Source organism: Sinocyclocheilus anshuiensis, unplaced genomic scaffold (genome assembly GCF_001515605.1).
Source record: "Sinocyclocheilus anshuiensis isolate Anshui unplaced genomic scaffold, SAMN03320099.WGS_v1.1 scaffold1301, whole genome shotgun sequence".
NCBI classification, from domain to species: domain Eukaryota; kingdom Metazoa; phylum Chordata; class Actinopteri; order Cypriniformes; family Cyprinidae; genus Sinocyclocheilus; species Sinocyclocheilus anshuiensis.
This window is the reverse complement of record NW_015551135.1, coordinates 546,213-560,961: the sequence shown is the minus strand read 5'-3', so window position 1 is coordinate 560,961 and position 14,749 is coordinate 546,213. Positions and strand designations below refer to the sequence as shown.

Below are 14,749 nucleotides of genomic sequence, written 5' to 3'. Positions count from 1 at the left end.
GTGCTGCAAATTTATCAAAATGTATCATTTTGATGTATTTTTAAGCCTAACCAGTTCAAGTGCAATAAGACACAAATAAGAAAACTAAATTTGGTAGTTGCATGCTTTCTGTGCACACGCACTGCCTGTATCTGTTTTCTATTGTATTTAGTTGTATTATTGTTTGTAATTAGATTCTTTGTTCGTTCTTATTTTATTACTGTTTACTTGTTTTCAATAAGCTTGATAACTTTTTACTTTCTGTACATATGTTAGACTAATATCAGTGTTTTTTAACAACCTTATTTCCAGCAAAAATAACTATATGTGACCTGTGCTGGCAAAATGGCATATTTTCAAAAATAAGTTCTTTTTATGTTCACATTCTCCATTAAAAGACCTTCAGAATGATGTATGATTTGTTGTAATCAGACACAAAATGACTGAGCTACACCTGTTTGAAGTCGATAGAGTCAGCAAAGTCAATTTTGAGAAAAATCGAGCAAAAGTTTTCTGAAGGTTCCAAAGCAAAATCACAGAGCAACGTTGCATCTTTTCCTCCAGTTCTTTTCTTAATAATAATTACTATATTAATAATCACAATATAGCTATTTTTATTTTATCTTTATTATAAATAAGAACAGATGCAAAAAACAGTAGAACAAATATAAGAAAGAAACAAATAATGCATTACCTTTTTCATTTTACATAAACAAAAGCATTCAAGTAAGAAAAACAAATAATCAAATGTAAAAATCCCTTAGTCTGTTAATTTTAAAAAATTTATTATTAAAACTACAAAAGCAGTTCAATCAAGAGCAGCGAGTGATTCCCTCTTTTCTTTTATTGTTAGATTAACATTAATGAGGCGGCCTATATTAAGACCCACTGTAATGCATGGATCTAATATAATGTTACACATCAGATGTTTTTCCCTAACAGTTCCCCGAACGTTCACTTAAGACATAACAGATTATGTTTGCGTGAATACTTAAATACTGTAATTCTGTGTATATCTGTATATGTATCGGGATCGCGCGCAGTCAGAAGCGCCTTTATGCGCACGCTTCGGATGACAGACAACGTGAGAAGCAAGCGGAGAAAAGGTACTCCTCTCAGAAAACGTACAAATAAAGGTAATTAAACATCTAAAATTATTATTAGGAGCATTGGGATCGCTAGACGAGGGCTTAATTAACTCATTTTATTAGCCCGTGCGCATTCCGACTCATTTTGCCAGCACGGGTCACATATTGTGATTTATACAACAGTTCGTTCTGGTTCTCAAATCTGATGTTTAACTGTCAACTTGAGCTTTGAATCCGTGGCGGAAGGAAGTAGTTCCGCACAAAAGAGGGTTTTATTAGGCACTCCGTTGTTTCTTGTTTAATTACGCACGTTTCGTCGAACTGTTGTATAAACGCAATATCACTCTCGTACTCGAGTGATATTGCTCATATATATCATTAACATAAAAAAAAGACTCTTATCATAGACTTTTGTCATATGGCCCTGCCTACATGCAGAAATGTGCTGCTTACAATATTAAATAGTTCACCCTAAAATGAAAATTCTGTTATTCACCCTAATGTCATTCTAAGTCTGTGTGACTTTTCTTTTTTATGAGAAACACAGTAAAAGATATTTTGAAAAATATTGATGCCTTAGATTACCGGCTGCTTCTATGGGCCGCTATACGCATATTGTCTGTGAACACTACAGAGAGCAATAAGAGTGTATCTGCCCAGTAGGCTGTACCAAACTCTTTTATTTCAAAACAGTAACTCCATGTTTTTCATGATATGACAATTATTTAGCACTTAACTTTTTTTATTTTTTATTTAGCGCTTAACTAATTGATATAACACTGTTTTAGCATTATCATACTGTCGGTGCTCAGATTTGAATTTATATTCTCGGCAGGCACTTTCTTATCAAAGCAACTTTGATAAGAAAGCGCATACATTATGTGCGTGGAAGAGAGATGCAAAGCAAAAAAGTAGATAGCGTATCCGAGTCAAGTACTACAGTTGAAGACAAAAACACTACAAGCACCAACCATGATGTGCGAGGAAGGAGTGTGGAGGAAACTCTAGATCTAGAGAAGTAGGAACCTTTTGTGTGAAGAGATGAAAGTGCTACATGACCAGATGTACCAAATCATCACCAAGACAATGGTCTGCTCCCGCAGAAATCAAACAAATACAACCTTATGTAAGTGTGTTTAACAATAACATAACCTTAATATGTGTGTGTGAATATGAGTGTGAGATAATGGAGTGTAGTTTACAGACCGAAGTAGTTATTAGTGTGCCGCATAAATATTGCATCACTGAGTAGCGTAGAGAAAGTGTGGGGGTGTGTGTGTGTGTGTGTGTGTGTGTGTGCAGCAAGACTAGGAAGTCTGTTTAACTGTGTGTGTATCTCCCTCTGCGGCAACTCTCATTAAAATTGTAAAGTCATACACTGATGAGAGCACTCTAGAGTAACCCGCACACACGCACGCACAAGAATGAAATATTATTGAACATCATCATCATCACCACCAACATAATCTGGCTGACCTACAAACATTTTTTTATAATATAATATGTAATAATATAAAATAATCATGTACCGTTCTCTGGCTCAGACTTGCGTTCTTGTTCTGTATCGGTGAGGGACAGAACAGAGTTTGCTCGGCTCGACAGGCAGGAACTGTGCTCTGACTTTACTTCCTGCATCCACAACCGCAGGGCGTGGTCAGGGGAGGTGCCGCCCTCAGATTCGGGATCGGAAGGGACACCAGCAGACACGCCTCCAGGGTAAGCAAGGTCCTGATTGGCCGCGTGAAGCTCTGTCTGGAAATCAGGGAACCCGATCTTGGAGGGGTCCGAGAAATCTGTGAAAATCAGAAAGAGAAAGTTTTAGTACGCACACACATAGGCTAGTGGATTAAAGTTTAGAGCTGGAGTTGTGTACTGACTGCTGAGATTTCTGGAGCCTGGCTGAGAAACAATTTAGTTCTCTCTGCAGAGATTGAGAATGGCTTATGAAACCTCAAATAAATATTTAACAAAAAGAGTTCTGCTTTTAACCGCACAAAATGTGAAAACCATTTAAATTCCCTCAAGAATCTCAGAGAGTGTAGGAGACATATGGGTTTACACACATGCACACTCATACACAGAACCTCAATGTGTGTGTGAACTAGCACTACTTTTCTCTCTCATTTTTACGCTTACAGTACATCAGCTCATTCTAGCATACACACACAAACTGTCAGACTTTTGTACCTGTTTTACCCCCGTAGTCCTTCCTGTGTTTCCTTATTTGGTTATGTTCCTGTCCTCGTTTAGTTTGATTATGTTCCATTGTTGTCACCTGTGTTCCCCTGATTGCCCTGTGTTTATAAGTCCTAGTCTGTGCAGTTAGTGTTTGTCGGGTCTACCAGTGATGTACGTGTGTCTACCTCCTGTTCCCTATGTTGGATTTACCCCGTGTTGGATTAATAAAGACTCTTTCGATTATCCACGGCTCCGTGTTCCTTCCGGCAGCGTAACGTGACAGAAGACCTGACCGAATACAGTTATCTCCGTGTTTTCCCCTCCGTTTGTTTTCTCGTTTTACTTTCAGTGTTTTTGATTCCGTTGTGTTTCCCTAATGGATCCCCTCCTTCGCCCCGAATACATCCTCCTCCTGCTGGAGCATGGGGGAAGATCGCTCGAGGGTCATCCCAGACTGTTTCGGGCTATTGCCCATCTCACCACCTACCCGGACGACACGCTCTGCGCGTTCTATGACGCCAGCCTCAACCCCGTGTGCAGAGCGCCGTCGTCCGAAGATGTCCCTTGAGCGGAATTCGCCACATTTGTGGAGTGGACACTGGCGAGACCCAGATCCCCGTTCACCGTCTGTCCCGAGGGTGATCTCGCCGTTGCCACTCCAGACCCAGAGCCCAGCCCACCATCTCCCCACTGTGCGGAGCTAAAGCTAGAGCCCACCGATGACGGAGAGCCCATTCTCACCACGATCTACGAGCCAGCGCAATGCCGAGTGACTGAGCGGAGGATCGCCCCGGAAGGAGAGCCCAAGCCGTCAGACCAGGTGCGAGAGCCAGCGAAAATGCCCGCCACGAGGGAGAAAGCCGCGGACGGTGTGAGCGCGGAGAGGAGCTCCGCCCCCTGCACTGCGGCTGAGGGTGAGCTGAGTATGGTGCGGCAAAAGTGCCAAAATGAAGAGGGGAGGGCTCCAGTCCCTGAATCCAGTCCAGAGCGCCCTCCAGTGCCCGCTCCTCCTGAGCACCATCCTGTTCTCGTGTTCAGCCTAGAGGGGGCTCCTGAATCCAGAGTTTTTGAACGAGTCTTTTATGCATTTATTTGATCTGATCTGAGTGAAATATTATTACAGTTTAAAAACTATTCTATTTGAATATATTTTAAAATGTGATGGCAAAGCTGCATTTTCAGCTGCCATTGCTCCAGTCTTCAGTGTCACATGACTTCTCAGAAATGATTCTAATTTGCTGATTTGGTGCTGATGAATATTTTTGTGGGATCAATAATTATTCAGCGAGTATTCTTTAATTAATAGAAGTTCAAATGAACGCATTTATTTGAAAAATAAATCTTTTGTAACATCATAAAAGTCCCTTTTGATCAATTTAATGCATTCTTTCTGAAAAAGTATTAATTTCTGTAAAATAATAATGATGAGGATGATGGTAGTTTCAGTTTAATTTATTTATATAGCACATTTAAAAACAAAGTGCTGCACAGAGAAGTAGAATTAAGCCAATAACCATAACAAATTTACAATAAAAAGGTGACAGAAATAATACACAACACTAAATATACACACAATAAAACTATATACAGCAGTTACTCCAGCCCATAAGCCTTTTTAAAAAGATATGTCTTTACTAAAGATTTAAAAACCTGAAGAGAAGTGGCCGATCGCAGGTAAAGAGGCAAGTTATTCCACAACTGAGGTGCTGCCACCGAGAATGCCCGATCCCCCTTAAGTTTTAAACGTGTCTTAGGAACAGACAACAACAAAGTGTTTGATGACCTTAATGGCCTGTTCATAATTTCATCAGTTCATCAGTAGTGTACATCATTTTATAAAAAGAAACAAAACAAAAAACATTGTTGTCATTCTCTTCTTTTTTCATCCAGCCTATTCTCATCTCATCTGTTCCCATTTCCTCTTGCCTTCTCTTCTCATCTCATCATATCCTAACTGGTCTTTTTGGACTACTTAGGGAACTTTGCATTTTGAGCAAGTGTATCTACATACTGTAGACATAGCGCACTACAATCTCTTTCTCTCAATCAAGTGTGATTTTTCAGACCTGTGTGTGCGTGCGAGAAGCGAGCTCTTTACTCAAGTGTCCTTAAGAATCCTCTCCTCTACCTCTCTGACTCCTGTCTCCGTGGCGACCCCTCTCACTGCTCTAATCATCTCAGTACTAATTGCCCACGATGCACTTCTCCGTCCTTCACTGAGAACATGACCCCCGCTTCTCGACCTGACCTACACACTCGTCCACGAGCAGACATGGATGGAAAAAGCCAGGGTAAGAGGAATGGGTGAAAGATCTTTCTTTACATCTCTTTCCATTTCTCCTCCTTTCTCTCTCTGTCTCCATTTCCATCTCTCTCTCTATCCATCGCTCCCTTTGTAAAGCTGTTTCCGTGGTAACTGGAACGGAATGTTTTGTTCTGCATGTAGCATTTGAATAATTCCATTGAGGAAACAAAAAGCCTCACTGTAACCTGCTCAACCGCCTTATGTATAATATATGTATATACTGTATGCATGTACGTATGTATCTATCTATCCTGATGTTGGACCCATACAGCTGAGAAACAAAATTCAGCGCTGAGGGTAGTCTAAAAGTATGTTTGAAACAGTTTGACATTTATTGAATCACTGCTAAATTAATGGGCAGCATTTCAAATTTCTGCAGGTCTACCGATTTTTTTAAATTTTTTTTATGAGCATGAAGCTTTGAGAAATGCTGTGTGGAGTTGATCATTTGCAAAAGGAAACCCACAGAGGCCCATGCATTATTATTTTTCAGTCTTTTGTCTTTTATTTTATTTGATTTATTTATTTATTTTCTTTTTGAGAAAACATATAAACAAATTATATGTATGCCATCTGGATAACATCATTTATTATTAAGTATATATATTTTTATTAATTATATATCATTTAATCATACATATTTAATGATGTATATAATACATATTAATGTAATAGATAATAATTTGGAGTTTTTAAAAAATATTATTAGTGTAATTTAGATTTTTAATCAAAAACTATTTATATATACTCTAAATGTATCTGTTCAGGTGGCCAAAGGGTCCAGCAGAACTAAGTTCTATTCAGCAAGAATAAAAATGAAAGGGAACGTTGCTTGTGTGTGTTAATTAGTTGTGGGGAATCCTTTAATTAATGGAAATATTTCACCCTTGGGACTCAGACAAGCAAAAATGCCTCCATGAATCTAGAATATCAAAGACAGAAGAATAAAGGGTGAAATAAATGATATTATTACAATTATTTTAAAATTTACATTGTAAATCATTTTTCAAAAGTAAAACACACATCCCATTATTATTTAATGACAATAGTCTTTGATGTTTGGCATGTGTGTGTCTGTTGATGGCTCATTTCAATTTACAGTGAGTTTTTTCAAAGAATCCTGTTCCTCACTAAGGAATCACACCATATAATCACTTTCATTAAAGCAAATATCAACAACATCAAACAAAACAACTCTGGAACTATGATCTTCTTTAGATAATGCAGCTTTACATGCAATGTCAGATGCTCATGATAACAGCTCCAGTGCCCCTCTACTAAATGTAGAGGGACATTAATTATGTGTCATCATTTAATGCTGTCTCTCTCACACAGACACAAGCAAGCATGCACACATATCCTTGTGGAAATTTCGTTTGACATCCATTAAACGTTATATGAGTTGATCTCAATATATTAATTAAGCTACTGTATGTATGAAATTAAACTATATACCACAACAATTCTATTGCTAATCTTTTGTGTTTTTAAAATTCAAAATAAGACATTACTAGTCTTTTTAATTGTATTTGTTATTGCCATAATCTCTTTCTTGACAAACTTTGGTTTTCTTGATTACAGTGAGATTATTTGAAAAAAAAAAAAAAAGTTTATTCAGAAAGGATGCAGTGAATTGATCAAAAGTAATTTATAATGTTACAAAAGATTTCTATTTCATATAAATGCTGTTCTTTAAAATGTACTTATTCCGAAAAAATGTATAATGGTTTCCACAAAAATATTACATTTTTGAATCAAAATTCATTCATAATAATAAGAAATGTTTCTTGAACACCAAATCAGCATATTAGAATGATTTCTGAAGGATCGTGTGATACCGAAGACTATAGTACAGTTATTATAAACTGAAATAATTTAAAACACTTTTTTTTATTGTAATAACATTTCACAATGATATGGTGTTACTGCATTTTGATCAAATAAATGCAGCCTAGGTGAACATAAGAGATTTCTTTCTTTCTTCTCTCAAACATTTGAATGGTAGTGTATATGTCATTCTTTTTAACATTCTTTTTCTACTTTTTTAAACTCAAAATTTGATTGTAAAAAAGTTTACAATTTAATTTAAAAAAAATTCTATTCTGAATGGCCCACAATCTAGACACACACACACAGAGAAGTTTCTACCTTTCTGGAGCTGCTCCAAGGGTTTCCTGCGGACTTTGTGGCTGTTGTAGGTGAATCTGCGGTCAGGCTCATAATCGGTGCGGGCGTGTGCCTCTCTGTAGTGTTTGTGATGAAGGTTGGTGCCGTCCTCTTCCTCAGATGAGCTGGAGTAACTGAGCTCCAGACCGGGGTGGGGCCGTGCCAGAGATTGGTACAGCTTCTCTTCCATCTCTGCTTACTTTCACAATATCACACACACACACACACTCAGTAATCTCAAAAACTCACTCAAAGCACACTGCACACACACAAAGAACAACAAAAAAAAGAACAGAACAGAGGCGATGAAACAGAAAACAAACAACAGCAGCTCAAATGTACTCTAAACTTTCATTTCACTAGTGCAATTTTTTGTAACACGATACATGAAACAGCTTGAGAACAAACGGCTGCTCAGTAGAAATTTAAAGAAGCATGAAGGACAAGAAAAAACAGAAACACTTTCCAAAACCGTCCCCATGTTTTAGCCAAACATTCATCGACCACCAAGAAATAGAGAGAAGGTCTCAGAGGACAAATGAAAGAGAAGAGGGAGAGATCGAGAGAACGATAGATGGAGGGTGAGATGAAGAGATAAAGAGATGCTTAGATAGAGGAAAAGAGAGGAGATAAAAAGGGTGAAAGGCTAGGGAAAAAAGAAACAAACTTATGAGTTATACAATTGTCCGGTAATGAAGCCAATTAAATCATGAAATTAACTTGTCTCACTATACAGTACACCAGTCAATAATAGATTAAAATAATTCATTAGGATTCATTTTTTTGTTGTTGTGGTTAACCCAATCAATCTTACATTCTGAATTAGCTGAAATTTCACTCTAAATAAATCTATATTGATTCCTTTGACAGTGTAGTACATCCAGTTTTAATGCATTCAGTTCTTCTAAAGAAAGAAAACAAAATGATAACTAACAAATTGGCTTTAATGATGTTGTAACATTCAACTGGAGCTCCTCTCATTAGAGATGAACCATTGTTGCTTTTTCATGACCAATCTAGATTATTAGGGATGCAACAAACAATTGATACTGAAAGTAATAATGTCAATAATAACCATAATGTAAAAACTGATAATCAATAATGAAAATAACAAAGGACTTCCCTTATCAATTAGTGAGTTCTGTAGGCCTAGATCAGTAACATCACTCTACCATAATAAAAAGGCAAATTTCTGTGAGAAAAAAAAAAACACTCAAAATACACCTGCCTTTGCAACAGATGTGTGTTATTCTTTTATTATTATTATTATTATTATTATTGTAATTTCATTGTTGTTGTTCTTCTTGGTTCTATTTCTTTTTATAATATTTGTGTATATAGGAAACTAATATTGGAGTCAGACAAGATCGTGCTTGAATTGCCCTGCATAAATCTTATTCAGTGCTCTAGCACTGACACAATTCTCTCTTTCTCTCTCTCCAGAGAGCACGGCTCTCTTTCAGCTTTTACTTCCCAGAATCTAAACACTGACCATGATCTTTCAATGACCTTTGAGCCTGAAAAGAACATTTGGCATTCAACAGAGAAGCGCGCAGGTAGGGGAGGGCCACTGGAAAACAAGATGCGGTTAGACAGAGAGAAAGAGAAAGGCGAGACGCAGCTGAAAGGAGACAGATGAAAAGGAGAGGTGCAACGGATGAACACGGGATGAAAGAGAACTGACAAACCGTACAGGGTAGAAGAAGAGTCAAACGAAGATGAAGACGGGGACGGATAGGAACAGAAGCATGGCTGAAAAATGAAAGAGGGAAGGATGAGAGTAGACAGAGGAAGAAATGAAGAAGGATAGAAGGAGCTCAAGAAATGACCAGACAGGTTAAAGACTTTGTGGGAAGCAGACAGGAGGGAGACAGACAAAGAAAGAAAGTCGCTCACATCCTGACACTGATGAAATAGAAGTTAAATATTACCATCAAATGCTCGTTAGTGTGTATACTCTGTATTGCTTTGGTAATGGGTTACTAATTGGCTGATGCGGAAATGCACGACATGACTAAGTGATGTGGGAGGGATATGCAGTTAAATCCCTGTCAGTCTCTGGCAGGCTGCCTGCTGATTGGATGTTGTGCCAGAGCGAGTGCCAATTGGAGGCGGCGGTGACTTTGCAGACTGTAGGCAACGTCTTTACACGCAAACACAATTAATAGTCTGTTAGTTAATAGCGGTGGTGACAAACACTCCTTTTATCTGTCTCTCTCGCTCTGCTCTCATGAGACTCATGTGAAGTCTAGAAGAGGAAGTAGATCGAACAATATTACTACCATTTTTTATCAAAACGGAGCTTACTGTAACATGTAAAGAGGGTTTAAGGCCACTAATAAAATCTGTGCAGGAATAAACAAAAGTAGACGCACACGTACACTTGAAGCAGACAGATGGGGAGGGTTCTTATGGGAGTGCTGAATAAGTCTTTGTAATCAGACGATTAGGATGATTACAGTGTAGGAGAACAAACCGCCGAGAGGGGCACAAACATTGGTCACGTATGCACAATTGTGCGCCTAATTGGGTTTGTGCTCCAGTCTACACAGTTTATGTTTGGAGACGCTCTTCCTTTATCATAGAGCAACAAGTAAGAATAAAGTCTCTCAAGTGATTCTCTGCAACACCATGTGGGGTCAGAAACAAAACGCTCCTCCTTATTAAGAACCATATTTTGCTGTAGAGGTCTTGAGTTGGCTATATTATATAAAACATTGATGTTGCATTATAGGTGCTTCAGATGAGTGTATTGGTTCTATGTATCATCCATTAACAGGAAAAGTAAAGCTCTCCCAAGCTTTTGAAAAGAAGTACAATGTTTTACTTCTCTTCAAAGAAAATTAAAAAATAAATAAACCAGATGATGAATGAAACATATCAGAACCATATAGACTTTTTCCAGGAATTGGCCAATATTGGATATTTTTTCCTATTCTTCCTGTTTACTCTTACATAACAGCAAAATAAAATAAAAATTCAGGCACCATCTAACCAGTGTTTATTTGTATTCATTTTTTTTTTATTCAAAGGTTATGCTTTTCTCTAAAGCAGATTTAAAAAATAAAAGGTATCAATCTCATTCTGCACCCATCTTACATTGGATACTGAAAAATACAGAATAACAATATCAATAATACAAATACATACTATAATTTTAAAGTATTTTGGGGTCAGAAATTTGAGGGGTTTCTTTTTTTTAAGAAATTAATATTTTTCAGCAACAATGCATTTAATTGATCAAAAGTGACAATAAAGACATTTAAAATTTTACAAAAGGTTTCCATTTCAAATATAAATGCTGCTCTTTTGAACTTTCTATTGATCAAAGCATCCTGGAAAAAAAAAATAACACTGTTTCCAAAAAAAAATAAAAAAATATATATATTTCTTTAGCCTCAAAACAGCATAATAGATTGATTTCATGTGACACTGAAGACTGGAGTAATGGCTGCTGAAAATTCAGATTTGCAAACATAGGAATAAATTACATTTTAAAATATTTTCAAATAGAAAACGTTTAATTATTTTGAACGTTAGTGTTTAAATATTACTGTTTTACTGTATTTGTAATTAAATAAATGGTGAGTATTAGAGACTCCTTTCAGAAACATTAAAATCTTACTGACCACAAACTTTTGACCTTTAGTGTACATAGATGTATAATATCAAACATTTATTGGTCAGCAACAATAGCATGAAAATAATTGCTGCTTATCAATAGTGACCAAAATGTCAAAATTGGTGTTTCACAACCCATTTTACTTGCATGATCTGATGTATTTCATCCATCAGAAATTGGTTGGATCCACACCTGAATGGAACAAAAACTGAAAGAGAGTTTGCAGTAGATTGTAAAGAACTTTTCCTCTCCTGAAACACTGTTGACACCCACTTGGACCGTGGAGGTTAAAGTCACATTTACCATTGAGAGCATATACCATAGTCTAATGGTAACACTATATTTTCCTATGGCATCAGGCTTTAGAGATTTTTTTAGCTTGTGGTTTAAATGATTATATTGGACTCTCAGGGTGGTGAAACTAACTCTAGATAGATTTTCATACTCCTGCTGCTGATACACAACTGTGCATCTTTGTATCACCCAGTCACTTTAGCCATATAATCAGATTGGTTTATGTTTTGATGTTTCGACAGCTCACTGTAGAGATGGATCAATGTATGGACAGTATTAACACTTTGTGTCACTGAACTTTCCCCAACTAAACAAAGAGAAAATCGAAGGGCTCTTAGTCAGAGATAAGGGCGGAGAGTGAAACTGTCTACAATGTGAAAATCCTCTCTTGAATACTAAGTCTCGCGTGTGTGTATCGTTGTGCACAAATTTGAATTTTGAGGTCCACGTCAGACAAGCCACTTAAACTGCTTTTTATCAGCTAAGAAACAGTCCAAGCGCTTCTCTTTCGAGCAGATGCTGAGAGATTGATGCATGCCTGGACTGCAATGCTCTCCTGTCTGCTCTTCCCCAGAACGCCCGGCTAGACTACAAATTAATGCTGCAGCACGAGCGCTGACAGAGACCAGAATGAAAGCACACATTACGCATGTCTTAAAGTCCCTTCATTGGCCTCTCGTAAATTTTAGGATTGATTTCAAATTTCCGTTACCAGTGTACAGATCCCTTAATGGGCTTGCACCTAAATCCATATCTAATAAGCTTGCGATTATCGTTTCAAACAGGTCTCTCTGGTCCCCTAAAGGCCAATTCACACCGCACCGACAAACGCCGACAAACGCCAACAGACTAGTCTGTCGGAGTTTGTTGGATCAGTGTGTTACCCGTCGGCGTTTGTTGGCGTTGGTCGGAGTTGGTTTTAACCTGACTGAACATGTTTAATCTGCGTTTGTTGGGTCGTGGAATGTCTGAGCAGTGTGATATGATTTTCCAACAAACGACAACAAACTCTGACGTAATCTGACCTGGCCACGAATCGTTGCCATGACAACGACGTAAGACTGCAAGTAGGTGCTGGGCGCGCTTAGGAAAATAACTTTAAAAATGGCAGGTTTCTGGACAAACCAGAAAGAGGAACAGTTTTTGGATCTTTGGGAGGAGAGGCCAGCTTTATGCGGTGGGTGTGGCCGAGTATACCAACCGCAACGCGAGGGGGAATGCGATCAGATATCGCTACAGCGCTTGGGAAATTTCACAACGGAAATTTATTTGACAATATATTATTATTATAATAAAACTGCCTTACAATATTACCAAAGACATTAATAACAGTATCATTTAGATTGTTTTTACAATATCATCCATTTTCCCCTAGTTAACTCTCCCTGACTTGAAGTCTGTTGGTGTCTGTTGGTGTCTGTTGGGGCAGTGTGAACATGACAGTTATTTTTCATAAAATTCTAAATCCAGCGGCCAACGTGTCTGTTGGCGTTTGTCGGTGCGGTGTGAATTGGCCTTAACACTGGCGTCCCAGCAGTCAGTAGTAAATCTCATTGCTCTCCAATGGCTGTTAGAAGAAATCACATTCTTGATCAGTTTAAACAAAACGCACATTTTTTACACAACCTCTGATTTGTTTTCTTTATTCCTATGGCTGATTTATTTATTTGTAAACTTTATTTTATGTATTTATTACATATGGTTTAACTGCTGCGTTATTTATACTTTAATATATAATATTTCCCTTGATCTATGTGCATGTCTTCTTAATTTTATTCTTTAACTGCACTATTAGTTACATAACTTCCTGTTTAATTATGCACAACCTTACTTTTAATCTTTCATATGTTTGCCAACTGACACATTAATGTCTTTGCATTGCATCATTTGCACAAAATATGGTTTACAAATAAATCTGAACAGAATTAGGTTTAATTAAATTAAAGGTAATAATGTAGGGTGGGGCTGCACCAATCAAGTGCCATGTGAATATGACACAGACACACTAATACAAATGTTTGAAAATGTAAAAATATTTGCTTCTAAATATTGTCAACAATAACATTAGCATGATTTGACTGCTGGGAATCGTACAATATTACAGGCAGCCCATAGAGACATATCAAATTTTCTTTCACGCACGCACACAAACTGCATCTACACACAGTGGATAAAATTCATTCATCCATCTTCAGATTATCAGTGCAGACTTCCTGCGCTGATTCTCTCTAAAACGGTCTCACACACACACACACACACACACACACACAGCAAGAGTTGACATTCCCTCATCCATCTCTCTCTATTGCCAGAGTCACTTTCTGCACTGAACGATTCCCATATAGTTTGTTTATGATTAATTGAATTAAACCTTTAAGCATAAAAAAGCTGAATAGGCCATCACTCACTCACTCACTCACTCACTCACTCACTCACTCACTCACTCCCACACACAAACACACACACACACACACACACACACACACACACACAAATACACGCAATTTCTTTGGAGGAGAATCAAATCTGCAGCAAGAGAAAGCTATTGCCCTGAGCAACTGCACAAGCATGTCAAAGCCCTGATACTGCCTAAAATAAAAGCTGACAGCGCATTCACACACACACAAACAGAGTCCATAAACATGAAAGTCAAGCGCAGGTCAGCTAAGAATATTTCTTGCTGGTGGCATTTCTCAGTGCTCCCAAAAAGGTAAACACACACTTTCTACATAAACCTGAAGCTAGTCAGACATCTCTGGGGGTCATATCTGACAATGATCATCACCATGGAGACCCAAACTGGAGGAGGGGTTAAGGAAATGGATGGCGATACCGTCTACTTATGAAACATACATTCACATCAATATTCTTTACTTTTTTCATACAAATCACTCTTCCTATCACTACTTAGTAGGATGTAACGATTAATCGCGAACCGGTTGAAAATCGATTCAAATCGGTTGAGATGCTAAACAAATCACGATTCATTTACGTGTAGGAGTTTATATGAATGCATGTCTGAGGGGAACTTACTGTCTTTAGAAACGTTTAGATGGTATTTTTTCTTTTCATCTTGCCTCTGTATAATGCATATTAAAGTTCATAAGTGCAGCGCTG

At 37.7% G+C, this 14,749-nt stretch overlaps 1 protein-coding gene across 1 annotated transcript in view; it reads right to left on the bottom strand.

Moving 5' to 3' along the window:
* The window catches only part of LOC107663214 (teneurin-1-like), a 223,480-nt gene that overhangs the window by 150,709 nt on the left and 58,022 nt on the right, over positions 1 to 14,749 (bottom strand). Inside the window, 2 exon segments of the mRNA XM_016453389.1 lie at positions 2,597 to 2,860; positions 7,699 to 7,975. Coding sequence (XP_016308875.1) covers positions 2,597 to 2,860; positions 7,699 to 7,906 — 472 coding nt within the window. The 5' untranslated portion in view covers positions 7,907 to 7,975.